We start from the raw sequence: 19,637 nt of genomic DNA, 5'->3' as shown, positions 1-19,637 counted from the left end.
TAAGATTCCTGCAATTGCGAAATATAACTACAAATGCTCTGCCTATGCTGTTGCCGTGCTACTGATGGGCGCGCTTCATCCTCCTCCGCGTCCTCCAAGGTTGCGCCCGTTCGTTCGTGCATGTGGCAGCGGCAGCTCCCGAAAGAGCCTCATGCAGCCGAACTTCGTCTCGAAGCCAAAACGCGGCCTTTGTTCGCGTTCGCAACTTCACATCCAACAACCTCACGCGCCCATCATCATCGCCGTCGCCGCAGCTCCGATCACGTCCGAACACTCTCGTCTCACTGTGAGAGACGACCTTGCGCCGAGACGACATGTGGTAGAAGATCAACAAAGCTCATCAGCGACATAGAGGGAGCGTTGCGCTTCCTCAACTTTTTGCCGACCTCGCCATGGCGGCCGTCACGAACGGCCACACGAATGGCGTCAATGGCCATGCCTCCGCACCCCTCTTCGAACGCTTCTCCGACGTGCCCACCGTCATCGATATTCCTGTGCGCGGCGAAGATGGTGACGAAGCTGTCAATGTCGACCTCAGCGACGCCCTTGACGACACGGGCGAGTTGTGCGATCTGCTGGAGAATGAAGGCGTCGCGAAGAGCTATTGGATCACTATCGCGCTCGCCTACGTCAAACAGAAAAAGCCGGACATGGCCGTTGACATTCTCAAGCGAGGCCTGGAGGCTTTGCGCGTTGGCAAGGATGAGGATCGACTCAGCTTGTTGACGTGCATGTGCTGGGTGTACCTCTGGCAATGTCGCCGCGCTCCTCGAGTGAAGCCAACCCAGCCTTCGGCCGATGAGCGCATCAAGGAGAACTGGTTGGCCCAGGCGACCAGCACCCTCAATGACGCGTCGCGTATCAGTCCTTCGTATCCACCGCTGTTTCTCGCCCGCGGGACGCTGTTGTTGCTCAAGGCATCTTTACAAAATCCAAAGTTCGGGCCCGGCGGTGATCACTCGGATCGTGCAGACACCCTGAAGCAGGCGTCAAAATGCTTCGACGATGCCTACCGAACTTCTGGCCAGAAAAACTTGCTTGCTGTTATGGGAAAAGCAAAGGCGCAATTCTCGATGAGCAAATTTGACCAGGCATACATTCTCTACCAGCAGGTGTTGGAGCGCGCACCGGATATGATCGACCCAGATCCTCGCATTGGCATTGGCGCATGTCTATGGCAGCTCGGGCATAAGGAGAACGCAAGAGAGGCATGGGAGCGTGCATTGGAGCTCAATCCGAGGTCAACGATTGCCAACATCCTCTTGGGAGTCTACCATCTCGATCAGTGCAGCCAATACAACTCCGCCGATCCGGCCTTTGTGGACACCTACAAGAGGGCAATGACCACATATACACAGACTGCCTTCAAGCTCGACGACATGCATGCGCTGACATGTGCCACATTCGGTGGGTATTTTCTTCTTCGACGCAATTGGGCGAACGTTGAGCGCCTTGCACGTCGCTCCATCGAGCACACCGACGTCAACGCGGTTGCTAGCGATGGCTGGTACTTGCTGGCGCGAAAAGAGCACTACGATGGTGATCTGCAAAAAGCTCAGGACTACTACAGCAAAGCCGACCAGGCCAGAGGGGGTGATGATCGAGGTTATCTGCCAGCCAAGTTTGGCGCCGCTCAGCTAAAGACGCTAATGAACGACCTGGATGGGGCCAAATTCCGACTGGAGAAAATGTTGTCGACCAACAAGAGCGTGGAAGCCATGACATTACTTGGTATACTGCATGCCGAGGATGTTTTTGCGAAGCAAGCTACCGGCTTAAAAGAGGAACTGGCTGATTCAAGGAAGAAAGCCATCGCACTCCTAGAACAAGTGCGTGTCGCGTGGAAGGACTCCAAGAAGAAGATCTCGCCAGATTCGGCTGTGCTCTTGAACTTGGCCCGTCTATATGAGCTCGACTCTCCTGACAAAGCTTTGGCGTGCTTGCAGCATGTGGAACAGCTCGAGATCGAGGAAATTAGCGACAACGATCTCCCCGAAGGTCTTGAAGACGACATCGCAATCGCGGCTGCAAAGCGTGAGATGCTGAGCCCACAGTTGCTGAACAACATTGGCTGCTTCCATTTCCAAGCAGAACGATATGCACAAGCACGCGAGAACTTCCAGGCTGCTCTACGATCTAGTGTATCGATTAGTAACAAGGATGAAACGGTGGATACTGACGCCCTTGTATCGACAATCAGTTACAACCTTGGTCGGGTGTACGAAGCAGAAGGCATAGAGGATGAGGCCGAAAAGATCTACAAGAGCTTGCTGGATCGCCATCCCGATTACATTGATGCTAACATCCGCATGGCGTGCCTTCAGCTGCGATCTGACCCGACGAAGGGTGCAGAGGCGATCAAACAGCTCCTTGACGCTGATCCAGGAAACTTGCAGGTGCGAGCTTTGTACGGATGGCACCTAAATCGCACTAAAAAGCGCACACTGGCTATCAATGAAGATCAGGAACAACGACATTACAAGCATACACTCATGACATACGATAAGCATGACATCTACTCACTTACAGGCATGGGCAACCTAAACCTGGTCATTGCCAGAGAAATGCCCCGCGATACGGAGCAACACAAGGACCGCCGCAGCAAGACCTACCACCGAGCCATCGAATTCTTCGACAAGGTTCTGACCCTCGACCCGAAGAACGCCTTCGCTGCGCAAGGTGTTGGCATCGGTTTGATTGAGGACCGTAAAGATACCTCGAACGCGATTCAGATTTTTGCCAAAGTGAGAGAAAGCGTCAAGGATGCCTCGGTGCACATCAACCTGGGACACGTCTTCTGTGAGCTCAAACAATTCAGTCGTTCTATTGAGAACTACGAACTGGCATTGGTGAAATCGCGCGAAAAGGACCCACACATCATGGCGTGTTTGGGGCGAGCCTGGCTCATGCGTGGTCGGGCTGAAAAGAATCTTGAACACTACAAGATGAGCTTGGACTACTCGCAACAGGCGCTGAAGCAGTCACCTGAAAACATCAACTTCAAATTCAACGTGGCGTTTGTGCAGATACAGATTGCTCAGCAAATGATCACGCAGCCTGAATCGAACAAGACGCTGGTGGACGTGGAGGCTGCTAATCAAGGCTTGGATGAGGCAATTGAGTCATTCATCGCGATCGCAAAAGGACCCAATCCACCGTTCCCAAGGCATGACATTGAACAGCGTGCAAACATGGGTCGCAACACGATGAAGCGCCAGCTGGCCACCGCGATCGAGAAACAAGCTGAGTACGAGCGCAAGAATGCGACGCGTCTTGAAGAAGCCCGTAAGCGCCGCGAAGAAGAAATTCGGAAACGCGAGGAAGAGAAGCGCATCGCGCAAGAAAAGGCCGATGAGGAGAAGCGCAAATTGCGTGAGGAGCGTGAGCGCATTCAAGAAGAAGATCGTTTATTGATCGAAAAGCGTTTGAATGACGAACGCATTGCGGAAGAGGCACAGTACACAACTGACGAGGACGGAACTCGTAGAAAGCGGGAGAAGAAGCCCAAAGAGAAGCGACAGAAACGCAAAAAGAAGGGCGATGAGACCGACACTGACGCTGATGTTGTGGCTGACGGGACTGGCGACGAGGGTAGACGAAGTCGACACCGTTCACGCGCTACCAGTGCTACCGCCAGTGACGGCGAAGCACCACGAAAGAAGAAGAAGAGAAGACTCGAACGCAAGGGTCAAGCTGTCAAGAGCAACTCCAAGTACAAAAGTGCCGAGACTGTGGAAGATTCAGACGAAGACGACGATGGCGGGCTTGCAGCTCCCGGTTCGACGCAGCCCAAGTCGGACGATGCAGCAACACCTCGCGCGGATGTCGAGGACGATACCATGGCAGATGGGGGAGACGAGGACGACGAGCCCTCGGCTGCTCGATCCACGCAACGGAGAAAGCCTGCTCGTGTTCTCGACGACGACGATGAGGATGATGACGATGCAGCGGGCAATGGTGAAGCTGTTGCAGCGGGAGATTCTGATCATGGTGGTGATTAGGAGAAACTTGAAGCAGAATTCCCGGATAGCCCGCAGGCCTCACCATCATCAGAATCACCATAGTTGACATCTGTCTTGTTCTCCATAGCGTTGTGTACTTTTATCTTGCGGAAAAACCGAGAATGAATCTTGGCCTTACCTGCTTGGTATATCTTTTTCCCTTATTTCACAATGCTTCCTTCTTCATGAACAACCTTTTTTTGCGCCGAATCGACGCAAATCACGATCCAACACTTTCACATACTACGCACCAAAGCAACCGCACATACGAAGCGATCGCCACAGTGGGTAGTAGTAGTATGGTAGTCTCGTCTCATTTCCTCACCCTGTGGAGTCTGGGGAATGTTTCACTCGACGATTTGACAACTTCCGTTAGTGCGTGGCATTCTACAACAAATGAGGTTCTTAGAACGCAAGTCAAGACTCGTGTTCGTTGACGATGATGCGGAAAGAGACTTCGCGTAGTAAAGTCTTGTTCAAGTTGGTTTCGGCCGATTGAGAGGGGCCGGTGGAGATGATTGTGAGACAAGCGCGGTGGCGGAGGGGCATGACGAATGTGCAGAAAATCAGATTGTCGTTGGAGATATGATGAAATGCGGTTATTGGATTATTGAGGATAAACTGTTGGGTGGGACTTGATGATGTGAGTTCTCGCTCGTGAGGTTTGTGAAGAGGTGACGTTGTGTTCTTTTCGTCGTGGTATCGAGTTGCGACTTGTTCAAGTAATCATGATTTCCCCTCTCTCTACGCTATGCCTTCAGGCTCCTGCGCCCAACCCCATTCTTGCATCAATTCCTCACAGCGCATTCCTGTTGAATGCCCCGTGTCCTGCTCAATAGCGCGCAGTAATTCGAGTACGACTTTCCTCTCATCGTTCTCTTCTAAACATGCTCCTGCGATGGAAAGTGGTAATAGCATCTCCACTCGAATCGCAGGATGCGGTCTCCCCAGTGCGATACCAATGATCTCATGCGCATGTCTAATCGCTTCTGTTGAGACTTCTCTATAGGCTTTCAGACGATTCCGGAAGGCACTGCGTTCGGTCGCGGTTGTTATAGGTCGATGGAGGAGGAGCAGGATTCGAGCGAAGTGGTATAGTTGCATCGCGGCGGCGCATACATCGATGCTGAAGAATGCTTCGAAGAGTTGAGAGCGCATAGTTCGTCCTGAAGCAGGATGTCGTATGTGGGCGCAGGGTTGGAATGTGTCGGGTAGGTTACCATACCAGTGGTCTAGCTGGCGTGTGAGCATCTCCCATTGTGATTGTCGAGCGCTCGAGTTTTCGTCGCTGGCGAGATAGTTCATGACTCGAAGCACAAGCCAGAGAAGGGTGTGGGCTACCAACTCGGCCAATGCGCGGCTGTGCGTGGGATCGTTCTTGACGAAATCCGTGGACTTGTATAGGCTGCCATCTTGTTGAATTTCCAGCCCACATCCATGCCATAATGCAAAGTCCTCGGTGTTGAGAAGAGTTGTTTGCTTGTTGAGATAAGCTGCTTGATAATCTGCTCTTGCAAAGTTCCAAAATGAAGCCAGTCGTCCTACTGTCAGTGATGGCACCACTTGATTCTGTACCTGCTGTGTCGGGCTCACTGCCCCAAGTAACGATTTCAGGCCCGCAAGATGTTGTAACCAGCCAGTTTCTAGATTGTCCAGAGACTCGTACAGCGAAAAGATGGATACCGCGACCAACAGGTCGTCAGAGTTCGCCAATGAGACAGCCATCTGGGTATTGGGGCTCGGAGGATTACTGAGCTCACCAGACACTGCTTGCAAATATTGACGTGAGAATGCGATTGCTTTGTCGTAATAATTTGCGGCCTTGTAAAACCAGTCCACTTCTGTTGTTCCGTCATCGAGAACTTCCATAGCTGAAGGTTTCTGCGACTGTCGCCCTGTAAAGGGCTTCTGACCTTTGACACGACCTAGTTGCTTCGCTGCAACTGCAGCTATGGCGTTGCGTAACAAGGCATCTCTCAGAGCTTTGAGTGGCACTAGATGCGTAAAGTGTTTGTCTCTGTCAAATAGGTCCATCCTGTTCACTCGTCAATATAAGTCTTTCGACATGGTGAATTGTACACTGACCAGGGCCCTATCGCCTCGGTGAAGTGTCTTATGAGATATGCCATTTCGTGATCACGCTCACTAGTGATAAGAGCGCTCGTGTTCAGCTGTGATTCTGGCGCCCATAGATTACTGTCTGAGAACGATCCAGAAAATATTCCCGTCGAAAGTGGTGTGCCAGAAGCTGAGTTGCTCAGCAAAATGTCGCTCTGATCGACCTCGTCCACAATTTCTGGTATATTAGGCAGAAATCCACAGGTATTGCCAGCAGCAGAGTAATATGCGTCTGGCTGCAGGTCGAAGAACTGGGGATCAAAGTGTTCGTTTTTCCATAATTCGTCCAGCATTGCATCGTCAGTCGTGAAAGCCACCTGCATAGGCGGCTCTGAAAGGAGCATTGCGTCTGTCGCGGGCTCAACATTCGGCGCTGTTACGTTTGCGAGGAATGTGCTGCCAGGCCCAGTCCGGTGTGCGAGTAGGGCATGGCTCGGTGTACCAAATGTAGGAAGTGCAGGCGAAGCTGCAGTCTTTCCTGGTGTCCCGAGCGCTCCAGGCAGGTTGTTGGGCACTGCTATGGCCGGCGACCCTGTGCTCAACTGCGCAAGATCGCCACTACTACTTGCCTGCGCAATTGCAGAATTAGGGTGCTAAGGAAGTGTCAGCGCAGTGTGATGATTTGACGTGCGAGATCCATGCTCACTGGAGATGAAATAACCTTGTCGTCGCCTGGAGGCCGGTCCCCCGAGCTTTGGTATTTCTTTCGCAGCGTCACGCCCTCATCAACGAACTTGCGTTTCTTGTCGTAGCCTGGGCATGGCTTGCCCAGCTTCTCACATCGCAGACATGTCGGCTGCGTTTTGTCGCACTACCAACAGGTGTAAGCGGAGGCTTTCCAGCGAGCATGTACAAGCTCCTGGCTCGTCCTGGGACCTCTGACCTTTACACGCCGTTCTCTGCACCTGTCGCAGGCCCGTTCAGAGGGTTCTTGGGCCATTACCAGCGTTAATTGCACGGAGCAGTCCAAAAGTCCCCGAAAAGCCGTTCATGGAGGGTTTAGCAGCAAGTATACCGGCTGAGTCTCTTTCGCACACCGCCGCACCGCTGTTGTGGGCATTCAGCTCAATTGCGTCGGCAGAAGATCCATGGATGGGCAGTGTCGAATGGCGTGAGAGCTTTCAAGTGCTGATTCAGATGCAGCTTGTATGCAGCACGCATCGCCGTGGCTAGACCGAACAGCGTTAGAGGACGACGGCTGCGCCAAGAGCCGCGTGACGGTCGTTCTGGACCGAAAGCTTGCTGACTTCCGTCATCGCAACACCCACGCGAGCCGCTCTCTCTGCATGGACGGCGACGCGGCGATCCAGACTCACTCTTCTGTCGCCGACGTTTCATGAACCACCGCTGGGTCCTCATCTCTTCCCAGCCATCACGAAACAGGGTCATGCAACAACAACAGCCATGAAGATCAAACGCGTACGTATGCTGCTCCAACACCACTGGCTGACCGTGCTTCGTCAGCGTCGTGCTTGGTAAACTGACAAGTATCACATAGATTTTCATATACCCAGTCAAGTCGTTGCGGCCCGTTGAAGTGAATGCCGCAGAAATCACGAATGAAGGCTTACGCTTCGATCGCCAATATGTTCTCGTCAAGCCGCCCACCGAGGAAACCAAGGGCCTGGCAGAGCACATTACCATCAAGAACCACTTCGAGCTGGGCTTGTTCCATACCATGATCGATAAGGCCTGGTCCAAGCTCACAATCACGCACATTCATGCTGAGGAGAGATCAGCCATCACCATTCCACTTACGCCATCTCCCGTAAGCTTGTTCAACTCGGAGGTATTCCAGGTGAGCATTTTTGGCACCAAGGCGCAAGGCATCGACATGGGAGACGAAGTGTCACAATACTTCTCACATCACCTTGGAAAGCAAGTCAAATTACTCTACATAGGCGGGAATGGCCAACGAGAGATCCCCGGAGCTGTGTTCATGCCCAAGCACAAATACCGGGCGTTGTCCATTGCGGTCAACGACAAGCTACAACCGCAAAGAGTACGCTTCGCAGATGCAGCCCCACTGCTCATCACTTCAAGTGCATCAGAAGAAGACGCAAGACAGAGATTGCCACCCTCAGCAAGAGGCGAAGATCTGATCGTACGATTCCGGCCCAACATTCATGTGGATGTGGGGAACGAGGTTCCGCCTTACGACGAGGATCGCTGGGACTTGCTCACAATCAGATCTAAAATTGATCGGGCGCAAGAAGTGTCTGTTCGCTGTCTGTTCCGAACTGTGCGCTGTCTGAGTCTGAACGCCGACTTGACCAAAGGTAGCATGATCACTACGAACCGACAACTATATGGGCTACTCGCAAAAGACCGCAGAGTGAACGAGCTCTTTCCACGTAAGCTTTGGCGCCACATAATCAGTCTCATGTTGGTGGAAATGCGATGCTGACTTTCCACAGATAAGCCCGTATTCGGTCAATACGCATGCGCAGGACCCAGTGGCGCTGTTTTACGTGTCGGCGACGATGTTGAGATCACGGGGCGTGTCAGCCATCCTCTATCGCCAATGAGCCCGGGCTCACCCATTACGCCCATCATAAAGGACGAAGACGATACGTGAGATTGCATCGAGGAAGTACCACTGTGCATATCATCACACAGGGATATTCAGCCATTCTATGGCCTTACACGCCCACCAGCCTTCACTCTCGCTCTGCCGCCTGCACACGGTGCCACTTATCTGGCTACTGCATTGCACAACTACAGACGCTTGCACCACTTGGTCATGAGAACTGTGCCGGCCAGCGCAGTTGCAAATTGCAATCGCTTGGTACCCAGCAGGAGCTCGTCAGCAGAACCGACCTCAAGTTGGAGCTCGGTGGGTGTTTCCAAATCCGGAAGCTTTTCAGCGAGCTACTTCCCTCTGACAGCTCTCATGCTGGTTCTTGAACAGCTGTGGGCTTTCTACACGGGCGACATCGGCGTCAACGTCATACGATAAACTGCACAGCATGTCAACGACATGGATGTCCCAGCCCAATACACGGTCACAAGCGTACTCGGCTCGTCCGATTCTGAACAAGAAGCTTTGGAACAGAAGAAAGCTGTCCCGTGACAGCAAATTTGTGGTATTGTGGTCGTAAATCGTCATGCTACAAAATATCAAATGATGTATCGGAATTGTTTGTTCTGTCAACAAGTCAGCAAAAACTCTCGAGCAAGACTGGCCGCAGCGGAGACAAACGACTTTATCTGTTGGGTCCTCAAAGGCATGATCAAAGCCTTCATGCACTCCTTCTCTGTCTCGTTTGCGATTGTCATGCTGGCATATGAGACGATATATGACTCCCATCACGCCGGTCGCTGCTGCTGTCACGAAGGTAATGATAAAGCCAGTGGAGTACTTTGGCTTTTCGTGATCCAGGAACACAAGCGGTCCAACAAAGTTCCCGAGACAGTATCCAATGTAGATACCTGATGACGCCAGGGCACGTTTCGTATAGCCTGCTGTGTTGGCGATTTGAAGACCCATCAGGATAGCGTAGCTGCGGGTCACAGGTCAGCAAGCGCCGGAAACACAATTAAGTATCCTCTCTCGGGATTCGACTTACGTGGCACTGGTGCTGGGCAGGATGTACAAAGCAAAGAGCAGACCACCTTGCGCATCCCGCGGCAACTGCCACAAAAGGATGGCGGAAAGAGTGGTCATGAATTGTGCCGCAACGATCAGCCAGGTACGGATATGGTCGAACTTCATGGCACAATAGGTCGAAAGCACGATCAACGTGCCCGCATATGCCGCCGCCGGCATGGTAAGCAGAAGCGAAGTCAGCGAAGAATATCCCCATCCAGAAACAACCACCGGCATGAATGTAGACACGGCTCCATTGTTCACCATGCCGAACGCCGCCATGAGGAAGACAAGCCAAAATTTGAGATCGCAGAGCAGTTCGATCACTTGGTCCTTTTTCCAGGTCTGGTTTCGGATACCGGAATTGTTTGTTCGCATACGAGCGATCAAAATGTATCGCTCGCGTTCGCAGAAGAAAGTCGCGCGGATAGGATCTGGTTGCAGCACAAATAAGGTTGCGATTCCCAGAACAATCGTACAAGCTGTGTGCACAGTCAGCTCGGATCGGCACAAACCTTTTCTCTGCCAACCTACCTCCAGCAAAGAAGTACATGTACGTCCAATTCGACAGTGAACCTTCGATATGGCCCAAGCCATAGTTAATCAAAGGCGAGAAGATCGAAACGTATCCCGTGGTCGAGTACCAGATCCCTATGCGCAACGCCTGTTCGTTCTTCTTGTACCAGGACCCACAAATCATCATCCACATCGGCGACACTCCAGCTTCGAGAAACCCCAGGAAGAATCGCTGCGTATACAGCCCCTTGTAGGACACGCAAGCCGGCGTGGTCAGAACGCAAGCTCCCCACAACACGACAATGGCAGCCGCAACCCGCTCGAGAGGATACTTCTGAGCCAGAAACATCGCAGGATATGCACCTTTCACACGCGGGCGCATTAGTACATCGACACCAGCCAATCCAGGAACAAATCTCCCTTCATGCAAAACGATCTTGCTCACCAGCCATAAACCCCAAATAAAAAATCGCCGAAGCCATGGAAAACCTCGTCCCTCGATTCAACCCCAAATCCTCCTGCAGCCCGAACAACGCCGCCTGCGAAATCATCGCTTTATCATAATAATGCATCCCATAAATCAGACACAAGATCGGCATCAACCGGAAATCCACTTTGCGTTTCAATTTATTCTCTTCATCTTCCGTCCAGCCTGTCAGATGCGGATTCGCAGCGCTGTAATTGATTAGAATTTTCGCGGCTTCATCGTCGGGGTTTAAGAGGACGTCGAGTCGGAGGTTGAGTTGATCGACTTCGGCTTCGCGTATTATGCCTGTTGTTAAGCCTTTGGTGTCGGAGTTCATCTCATAGTCCATTCCTCTTCTTGGTTTTCGCTGCGGTGCATGGTATCCGGGGGTAGTTTGTGTTACGCGGTACGTGGTACAGGATTTGTGGAGCGAGGATGCGATGATGCTGGTAATAGTCGAAGATCAGATTAGGAATATCGATGGAGTCGGTTTCTTCCCATTGCGGAGATGGGGAAGGTCGAGTGGAGACAGACACACAACTGCAAGGCAATATATTTCAAGAGGGACCGTGCTTGCTCGTGCGCTGGGCTGGATCAAAACGCCATTTAAGACTGGACACTGGACTGTTCTTGCTGAAACGAGCACGTGACGGGTCAACTTCGCCGATTGTATCGTGGTCTCTTATGCACTGTCGGAGCGGATAAGGCTACGCCCGCTAGGAGTCTTAGTTGTGTGAGTTGTTTGGTCCGCGCTGCTTATCACTTGTGATGTTTGAGATTATGAACAGGGGACGGCGGACTTGCCGAAAATTTCTCCCTTGATCCTGGTTGGCCTCCCTAGGCTGCCTAAGGTCTTAGGGGCTAGACTACAGAGAGACAATTCGCCTGTTCATTGTCACATCGCCATTCTTGGTCTCGGAGATGCGTCCGTGGTTGCTTTTCTGCCTTGTGGAGCGTACGATGGCCATCGTTTGCATCACCACTGCTCGCTTCACCCTTGAAGACGATTGATCAAGACGGGCTTCGGCAGAATCTGATCGAGGTCCTGCGGAGTAAACGTAGATTGCCGACGACGCAATGTGTCAGACTCATGATGCGAGATGATACGACGGTGTGTATGGCACACGGACATCAGGTATCCTCCGGCTTTCATGACCCAAAAGACAGACCGGCCCCGAAAATTTCTTCTCCTATTATGCCTGGTCTCACCAGCCAGAAACATGTTCGTGACTACTGAGAGTGCCAAATGATCGACATCGGATCGATCATCATTCACAACAGCGCGCAGCAACCGATTGTCTCTCGATCGCGTAACGTGTTTTTAAGATGCAGTATACTTCCGTTTCAAAGCAATCTTGAACATTCTCCAGCACCAATTCACATCATATCATGGATACTCAACTGACTTGCGCTATACCATGTGTACTCTGCGCCCTCGCGGACCGCATAAGTATAAACTTTCCCGTTTGAGTAATTTCGGCGGAATGCTGCTCACCTGCATCGTAGCAACAATATCACAATGTCCAGCGCATCCTCTACTCACTCCAGCGGATCATCCAATCACTCTAGTAACCCTCAACACCAGCTACCTCAACCACAGCAAAACATGAACTGCCCCGGACCCTTCATGTCGATCGGCCGTGGCGGCATTACCATGGTTTCACCTGGCGGGCGTGGACGAGGCAGCCAAATCATGACAATCGGCGGGAATGGATTTATCAACCCACCTGGTAGTTCTATCATGCAAATTGGAAGCCCCGGTCGCGGCGGCATAACAATTGTATCAAATGGTGGCCGCGGCAGAGGAAATTATAGTGTATTCCCGGGCGGAAGCAGCGTAAATTTTGGTCAAATCCAGCAAATCGCCATGCCAAATCCGATCACGGGAGCTGGTGGTGGCATGTTCATGAGTATGCCAGGTATGACCATGTCCATTCCGTTTCAAGGAGGACGAGGAGCGGGGTTAGGTATGGGATCGGGACTATCTGGTTCGACAAGTGCAGGCTCGACGACTTCGGGTTCTAGGACATCAGGCTCAAGGCGAAGTGCAAGTTCGAGGGCTCCAAGTTCTGCCGGTGCCAGAAGCGTTTACGAAGGTTCTCAAGGTCCGTTCCGGGGAGGTGGTGGTGGCACTGCTGCTCCGTAATCCTTCTTCTTGTTACCGAGATGGTCATCTTAGCGAATCTTTACGAGAGTCAGCCACGTAGAATGAAAATTCGCTTGAGCAATGCGGGAAATCAGTGAACTTTGTAAAAATACTTCCGAGCATAGCTCAGAAGAAGAAATGATATCGTCATCAAAACACGTGAGAGATCTACAACAGAGTGCTGCACCGCCTACGTTCCTTGCAGCGCAGCCACAGCCTCTTTCTGAGAAAGACCAAGTGTGTTGGTGAGGTATTCGAGTCTGTCACAGGAAAGTCAGCAAAATTTCGAGCTCCATCAGTAGCCGTGAGGATGGAACTTACTGCGCAGCCCTTGCAATCCGCTGCTGCACACTCTCATACTCCTTCACACACTTGTCCCAGATAATCTCTCGCTTATCCGGATCGACAGTTTTCACGCGAAGCCGTAGCCGCCCACTCACGGGCCGGTGATCGCTTACTCGGATCTGATCCCACCTTCGATACTCCTCCATCTTTACTTTGCCCAGGCCACGGTACAAAATTCGATCGCACCAAGCCGGGGATCGACGCTTCTCCGAAGTGTCGTATTCGTCAGTATGAACGTTATATTTGTAAGTGGGCGCGAACTTGATCGTGTTCTCTTGGAAAGCTCGGAGGCGGAATCCCGGGTTCTTTCTTCGGCTCAGAAGAAGTTGGTCGCGCTCGAGTAGTCTGGCGAGATTGCCTTGCTGAATGTGTTTGATCACACTGTCACGGCCCATCGTGTCGATGCGGTAGTTGAGGTCTCCATTCAATATGCAAATCTCGTGATCCATGACCATGCTGCCATCGCCGCCAGACGCGAAGACATCGCTGTGCTCAGCCGTCTCGCTAGAGTTAAGCGGATAAGACGGCAGTGTGCTTGACTCCAGAATCTCGGCGATATCATTGTTGCGATGCATGGTCTGCGTCTGCCCAGCAGCCAGATGACAGTTGACCATACATATGCTGCTGTCATCAAGGACCATGCGAACAATGATAGCGCCTTTGTTACCATGATGACCACCCATGCCACGTTTGACCTCCGATGCGTGCACGTTGCGTATACGATTTCGTTCCGTGGATCTCACAAAGATGCATGTGAACAGGCCCACCATACTCGCCGTATGAAGCAGTGTGTAACTTGTGTTGGTGGGCATGAAATCGTCAAGACATTTACCCAGGTAGTCTCGCCACGCACGGTACTGATGTGACATATGTTGCTGCTCGTCGGGCTCCTTCTTCTTGCTCTTGAAAAATGACTTCGCGGTGACCTTCTTGTCTTCCAGATCGACAAGTTCTTGGAAGCCAAAAATGAAGATGTCCGGCGCCTCTCGGGCTGTAAGGTAATCCCGGAAGAAGTTGTTATCTTCTTTCGTATGTGATAAGTGACTCGGCTTGCTTGCTCCTGCATTCCAAGTGAGCACTGCTGCTGTGAGTTCACGAAAATTGCAGAACTCGGAGTCGCGCGACTGCATGCGTGCTTCTAGCCAGTCCTCCTGCAACATTCCGTCCCAGATTCGTAACAGGTTGTCAAGACCCAGTGTAATCACATTTAGACGACCCATCTTCCACATAGCAGAAGGATCGGCGATTATACTGCAGATCTGCTTCTCGTGCGCCTTCCAGTCCTTTTTCACGACCCAAGGAGTCGTTGACGTGTCATAGACATAAGCCATACCCGTGCTATAGCCAGCCCAGAGATATTCGCCAACGCCAGCCATGCAGGCAATGCGGTAAACACTCACATTCACCACGGCCTGACACGAAAAGTCGCGCCTGTTGTATATGCTGACCTTCCCATCGGAGTGTCCAAAATATATGAGCTCTTGGCGATGGTCGAGAGCGGCTCCAGCAGTCACATCGCCAGTTCCTGGTTGTGACAATGGTTGGCGCGTCAGCTGAAACTCAGCGTCCGAAAGTGCTCCGGGTGCGAAAACTCGGATATCCTTCCCTGTCGCTATCCAAAGCTGTTTCCCGCAAGCAATCGAGAATGTGTGTCCTTTTGGCACTCGCCAATTATTGTATTGGGAATCCAAACTCGGCATACCCTTGTTGCCTGGTTTCCACACCAACAGCTCACCGCTATCATCCAAAGTCCACAGCTCGGATGCGTACCGGAACATGCGTATGACTTCTCTTCGTGTATGGGCAGCAGATCTCGATTTGACAATTTGCTCTGAAGGCACATCAATTTCGTGAATATCGCCAGAGTTTGTCCCAATCCAAATGCGGTTGCCCTCGCCCTCGATATCGGGAGATGGCTTGAATACCACTGAAGTGACCTTAATGTTCTCTCGATGTTCCATGTGAAGCAATTGTTCTCCGGTCTTGAAATTCCACACTTTGGTAATATATCCTGTGGTACATATAATTTCGCCACAGACAGCAAACAGGCGTGTATCGTACTCGGTCGGAATCTGCCAAGGTCTTGACTTGAACTTAGGGGCTCGTCGATTCGCCCTTGTTCCGTCGGGGTATTCCGAAAATGCCATTCCTTGCTCGCTGCTGGAAGGCGGAATGACCTCCTCTTGATCGTCCTGTCCTCGATGAAATACGGCAGGAGGCGGCGGAGGAGGCGGCCCTCGCCTTGTGTCGAGTGACCTTCTCGCATCGACCGATCTCCGGGGTGCTGGTATTGCGGGAGGTCCGGTAGGAGTCGCTGAAGCCGGCGATGCCGCTGAAGTGCTGAACCCTTGCGATAGCGCGGATTTAGTGTTGATCTTCATCGCAGGTATTGCAGATATGCGATGTACAGTGTCGGGTTCGGGTTTGACTGGCGCTCGTCTCAGTGCATCAACAGATCGCTTTGGTGGGAGCATTTGCTGTTTCAGTGGACTTGTTCTTCCAGATCGAGATTTTGGAGGACTCGTCCGGCCTGACCGCGTCTGTAACTCAGGTCTTACGGGCATCCGGTTAGAATGGTCATGTAGGTTCTCAGACGATCTTGCCTCCCCGCGGTCAATGTCTCTGTACCTCGCAGGCATTGTAGGGGCTCGCTGGATGGGCTTCGGTTCTTGCTCCCGCGCTGGAGGCCCATTTGGCCGCGGGAACCAATTGTCTGGTAAGGAAGATGGCTCCACGAATGATGCGCTCGACGCATTGGAGTCTGCTCGAGCACGCTCTGTCATTGAGTCATCCGAGTCTCCGCGTATCCGCTGCACCCAGGAAGCATCCGAGTCGGCTCGAATGCGATTCACAGCTGAAGTGTGAGAGCCTCCCACATTCCGTTGGTGTCCATTCTGGCCCGGAAACCGGGCAGGTGAGGACTGTCCACTGCTTGGAGGCGTTGTGAAAGGCGAGGGAGTCTTCTCGGCATTTTCTGCTTTTGATTCGGGGGCTGTCAGGTTACTCGACTTCCTTGCCAGAACCGGAGGCTTGATAGGCACTTTCGGTTTCGCCGCTCGATTGACTGCGGGAGGTCCGGTGGCAGTCTCAGGTTTCGCGTCAGGTTTCGGCTTGTTGCCTGGAAGCGGAGGTGGAGGGAGGTCTTCAGCGGCGGGCGTCTTTGGAAGGTCGGCAGCTTGTAAGAATGCGCTCATACGTGCTTCCAGAGCAGGAGTTGTGACCCTGCTGATAGCCCTGGCGTGACCTTTGCTAGCCGATTCGCCAGTGCGATCTGGCGTGAGAGGGGCCACATACGGGCTGCCAGATGCCGTACGGAGGTCCAACGAACTCGTCTTGTGCGGCGATCGGGGCGAGTTAATCTTGAGCAGCGGCGGAGAAGGCTTTGTGGGTGTGACAGAGGCCATTGACTGAGGCCTGTGCGCCGGGCTGACAGATCTCTGCAGACGAGCAGGCGCAACAATGGGTCTCGCGCCCAGATCCGCACTCTTTCTCCCTCCCTCTGCGATTGTTGGACGGCTCGGGGGTGTTGTCCCGTTCACGCCCAGCATGGCAGGACCGGCGCCCACGGGCGTTGTTGGTATAGCATCCTGCTCTTTGCCCATACTCTCGAATTTGGCGCGCAGCGACGACATGGGCTTGATCGACGTCGTGTCGGGGCCATCTTCCGCGCGGTCCATGGTGATGACGCTGCCTGGGTGGAGGGGGAGGGTACGGTGTTCCAGGCAGGCTCGATCAGTCGCTGGGAGGCAGCAGGGCGTCTGCCATGTGGTGGAGGGTTGTTGATCGCGCGTCGGGGTCCATCAAGTAGTCAACAACAGGTGGTGTCTGAGAAGTTGGCTTTTCTGTATGCCTGAAGAATCACATCACGATGCATGCCGGCTCAGGCCATTCCTGCACGCTCACTCATCCCTGCCAGGCACGCTACAGCCACACTCGTCTTGTTGCTTGATCGTATTCGCCTACCACTTGTTGTAATGCCACGATATGGCCGTGTAGAAAGTGGACCGAATAGCCGCAATGTCCCTGCTCTGCACCTCGACAACAGCGCCAACCAACAAAGGCAACAAGTTTGCATTCACTTTTGCGTGCGTCAGTGACGCGCGGTGTCGATCCCTGTCAGGTGAAACTCAAAAGCCTGGAGAAAATGGCGTGTTTCAGGTGCTCGTGGCACAGATCGTCTACCAAACCCGAAACTCTTCCACCCCTCCACATCCCATACTGTGTCGCAAAGCCACCAACATGTGGTAGGTCGAGCAGGAAGAGGGTAATTACATGTGCATTATGTACTAACTCCCTCAGCAAACACATCCTCAATGCACAGGTGTCCATCCGCTCGCCCTGCTGCAAGCAGTGGTTCGACTGCGCCGAGTGCCATGCCGAGACACAGGACCACAACCTGAAGCAAACCATGGAAATGGTCTTTGCGTGCAAAAAGTGCAAAAAGTGCTTCCGTAAGGATATGAACGAGTTCGAGGACAGCGACGAGTACTGCCCGCACTGCGACAACCACTTCGTGATTGAGGCGAAGGAGCCAAAGGCGCGATTGGAGGTGGAAGGAGAGGATATCAGAAAAGATGCTAGGATGATCAAGGACGAGCGCGTGAAGCCGAAGCCAGACCTGACAATATGGGATGATGAGCTGGAAGCTGCAAGATTGGGTTGAGGAGGGCCATCATGGGGCGGGAACGCGATCGCACAATTCAGGAGTACGATAAAGGAGAAACGGAATAGGAGGCTCCGGTCGGTGGAGTTCAGACATGCGGCGATACCAGCGAGGCGCGCTGTTCAGAAGACGCATAATCGGATCGTGCTGTTACCACGGCCTTGGAACACTCGCAAGCACTGCCACGGCGGCAGTCTGGAGCTCAGCAGATCTACAGCAATTGCTGTACAATTCGACTTGTAAACCAACTTAGCGGAGTTACTCATCTACCAAATTAGGTACACCGAGCAAGCTGCACCGAGATGAGACCGCGCTCATACGCTCCCGCTATCACCGCTGCCTTTGCCCTTCAGACATGCCGCTCTTCCCAAGCGTAGCGGCAGCCACGTCCTCCCACCGACGCGGATTCCAAACGTATCAACTGCCAAAATCAGCTTGGCACCATCGTACACCCGAAGCTCGTATCACGCATCGCCATGCACAAAGCCCTCATGATTCGGCCAACAGGTATGGGTCTGCATCTGGCATCGTGCTCTTTCCCTGTTCTCCAATCACCTTTCCCGCTATCTGCGACATTTCGAGTTCTTTGCGGAGCCAGTCTCCGAAGACACCATCGCCTTTGACCTCAACGTGCCTGGCCCGCTGAGCAAGATCGATCAAACATCTCAACTTCCTGCCATCAGCGAAATCCATCTCCTTGCTTTCGCTTGTAAAAATCTGCTCCGAGCTAGGGTTGTCGCGTGGCACGATTAGCACCAGGTTCACCGGGGAAAGGTAAGACAGCTTTACTGGCGTAGGACAAATATCTCGGGACAGATCAACATACTGGACGACGACTCGAACGTCTCGCACCTGCTGGATGGTCTCGTGCGACATGAGCTGGAGAGCATCGAGGAAATAGTACAGAGTTCCGAATCGAAAGCCATTCTGGCCATAGAACACCGGCAGCGCTTCGTGATGGACCTGCTTCGAAACGCGCAACATCCCGAGCGTCTTGGCAAGTTTCTCGACAGGGGTGTAGTTTGCTAGTGTCTCTGCAGAGGCCTGGAATGTCGGCACATCTACATCGTCGCGAGGCCGCAGCATGGTCTTGTCAAGGAACTCGACATCTGGGTTTCGAAAGATGACGTGCCTTGCACGCGTAAAGCCAGGCTTGGGATAGACCATGACCATCTTGTAGATTTTTTCGCGAAGCTCTGGTGGAAGCCCCATGAAGTCGAAAGTTCCCTGTCGTGGAGGCTCCAGGAGCTCCCGCAAGAAGCAGCGTGCCGCAGCATTAGAGATCGTGAACTTGTCTTTGGTAACATCTGGATGGTCCTGGTCGGCCGAGATACGCGTCAACGGCAGATCGAAGTGTTGCACAATACGATAAATGTCGCCAATTACGCTGTACATGCGTACATTATCGTCGCTCGCGTAGTCGTATTCGATGCTCCTTTCGACGTTCAGCTGCGTAACAAACTCAATCAAAGCTTCCTCCCCATAGTATTCGAATTGTTGGAGAATCATGATATGAATTCTCTCCACAGACCGCGGTTCCAAGTCAGCGATAACGAGTACCATGACAATCATCTGGCCAAGCGTGAATGGTGGCTTATCCTTTCTGCCGCACCAAGGTAGCAGCAACTCCAGCACCTCGTCTTTCAAAGGACGAAGTGGAGCAGTAGGATGGAACCGCAGACCTGCTGCAACAGGACGCGATGGGGTTGCCGCCACACCGGCGCTGGCCGCCTCGACTGTAGGAGGTAAGCTGTCACCGGTACTGGCCATGATGATGTGTTGCGAACAGCTCT

General features: G+C 52.8%; 8 protein-coding genes across 8 annotated transcripts; 4 read left to right on the top strand and 4 right to left on the bottom strand.

Annotated features, from left to right (window-relative positions):
* Positions 1 to 392: 392 nt before the first annotated feature.
* On the top strand, positions 393 to 4,001 carry CKM354_001058200 (uncharacterized protein; the record flags this gene model as incomplete). The annotated part of the gene is made up of 1 exon (XM_044806044.1): positions 393 to 4,001. One exon carries the CDS (start codon positions 393 to 395, stop codon positions 3,999 to 4,001), a length of 3,609 nt encoding a protein of 1,202 aa, XP_044661979.1.
* A 744-nt stretch (positions 4,002 to 4,745) lies between these two features.
* CKM354_001058100 (uncharacterized protein) lies at positions 4,746 to 7,059 on the bottom strand (the record flags this gene model as incomplete). The annotated part of the gene is made up of 4 exons (XM_044806043.1): positions 4,746 to 6,036; positions 6,087 to 6,712; positions 6,766 to 6,930; positions 7,003 to 7,059. The coding sequence occupies 4 exons, from the start codon at positions 7,057 to 7,059 to the stop codon at positions 4,746 to 4,748; spliced, it is 2,139 nt and encodes a 712-aa protein (XP_044661978.1).
* A 464-nt stretch (positions 7,060 to 7,523) lies between these two features.
* On the top strand, positions 7,524 to 8,697 carry CKM354_001058000 (uncharacterized protein; the record flags this gene model as incomplete). The annotated part of the gene is made up of 3 exons (XM_044806042.1): positions 7,524 to 7,538; positions 7,618 to 8,473; positions 8,537 to 8,697. 3 exons carry the CDS (start codon positions 7,524 to 7,526, stop codon positions 8,695 to 8,697), a joined length of 1,032 nt encoding a protein of 343 aa, XP_044661977.1.
* Positions 8,698 to 9,239: 542 nt separating this feature from the next.
* Positions 9,240 to 11,039, bottom strand: CKM354_001057900 (uncharacterized protein; the record flags this gene model as incomplete). Its single annotated transcript, XM_044806041.1, has 5 exons — positions 9,240 to 9,266; positions 9,322 to 9,622; positions 9,689 to 10,190; positions 10,243 to 10,587; positions 10,670 to 11,039. The coding sequence occupies 5 exons, from the start codon at positions 11,037 to 11,039 to the stop codon at positions 9,240 to 9,242; spliced, it is 1,545 nt and encodes a 514-aa protein (XP_044661976.1).
* A 1,257-nt stretch (positions 11,040 to 12,296) lies between these two features.
* Positions 12,297 to 12,836, top strand: CKM354_001057800 (uncharacterized protein; the record flags this gene model as incomplete). The annotated part of the gene is made up of 1 exon (XM_044806040.1): positions 12,297 to 12,836. The coding sequence occupies one exon, from the start codon at positions 12,297 to 12,299 to the stop codon at positions 12,834 to 12,836; it is 540 nt and encodes a 179-aa protein (XP_044661975.1).
* A 190-nt stretch (positions 12,837 to 13,026) lies between these two features.
* On the bottom strand, positions 13,027 to 16,858 carry CKM354_001057700 (uncharacterized protein; the record flags this gene model as incomplete). The annotated part of the gene is made up of 2 exons (XM_044806039.1): positions 13,027 to 13,096; positions 13,158 to 16,858. 2 exons carry the CDS (start codon positions 16,856 to 16,858, stop codon positions 13,027 to 13,029), a joined length of 3,771 nt encoding a protein of 1,256 aa, XP_044661974.1.
* A 562-nt stretch (positions 16,859 to 17,420) lies between these two features.
* CKM354_001057600 (uncharacterized protein) lies at positions 17,421 to 17,844 on the top strand (the record flags this gene model as incomplete). The annotated part of the gene is made up of 2 exons (XM_044806038.1): positions 17,421 to 17,425; positions 17,481 to 17,844. 2 exons carry the CDS (start codon positions 17,421 to 17,423, stop codon positions 17,842 to 17,844), a joined length of 369 nt encoding a protein of 122 aa, XP_044661973.1.
* A 489-nt stretch (positions 17,845 to 18,333) lies between these two features.
* On the bottom strand, positions 18,334 to 19,614 carry CKM354_001057500 (uncharacterized protein; the record flags this gene model as incomplete). Its single annotated transcript, XM_044806037.1, has 1 exon — positions 18,334 to 19,614. One exon carries the CDS (start codon positions 19,612 to 19,614, stop codon positions 18,334 to 18,336), a length of 1,281 nt encoding a protein of 426 aa, XP_044661972.1.
* Positions 19,615 to 19,637: the final 23 nt, after the last annotated feature.

Source organism: Cercospora kikuchii (assembly GCF_019650295.1).
Source record: "Cercospora kikuchii DNA, contig_00007, whole genome shotgun sequence".
NCBI classification, from domain to species: Eukaryota; Fungi; Ascomycota; class Dothideomycetes; order Mycosphaerellales; family Mycosphaerellaceae; genus Cercospora; species Cercospora kikuchii.
Note: the sequence above shows the minus strand (reverse complement) of the source record. Positions and strands in the feature narration are given on the sequence as shown.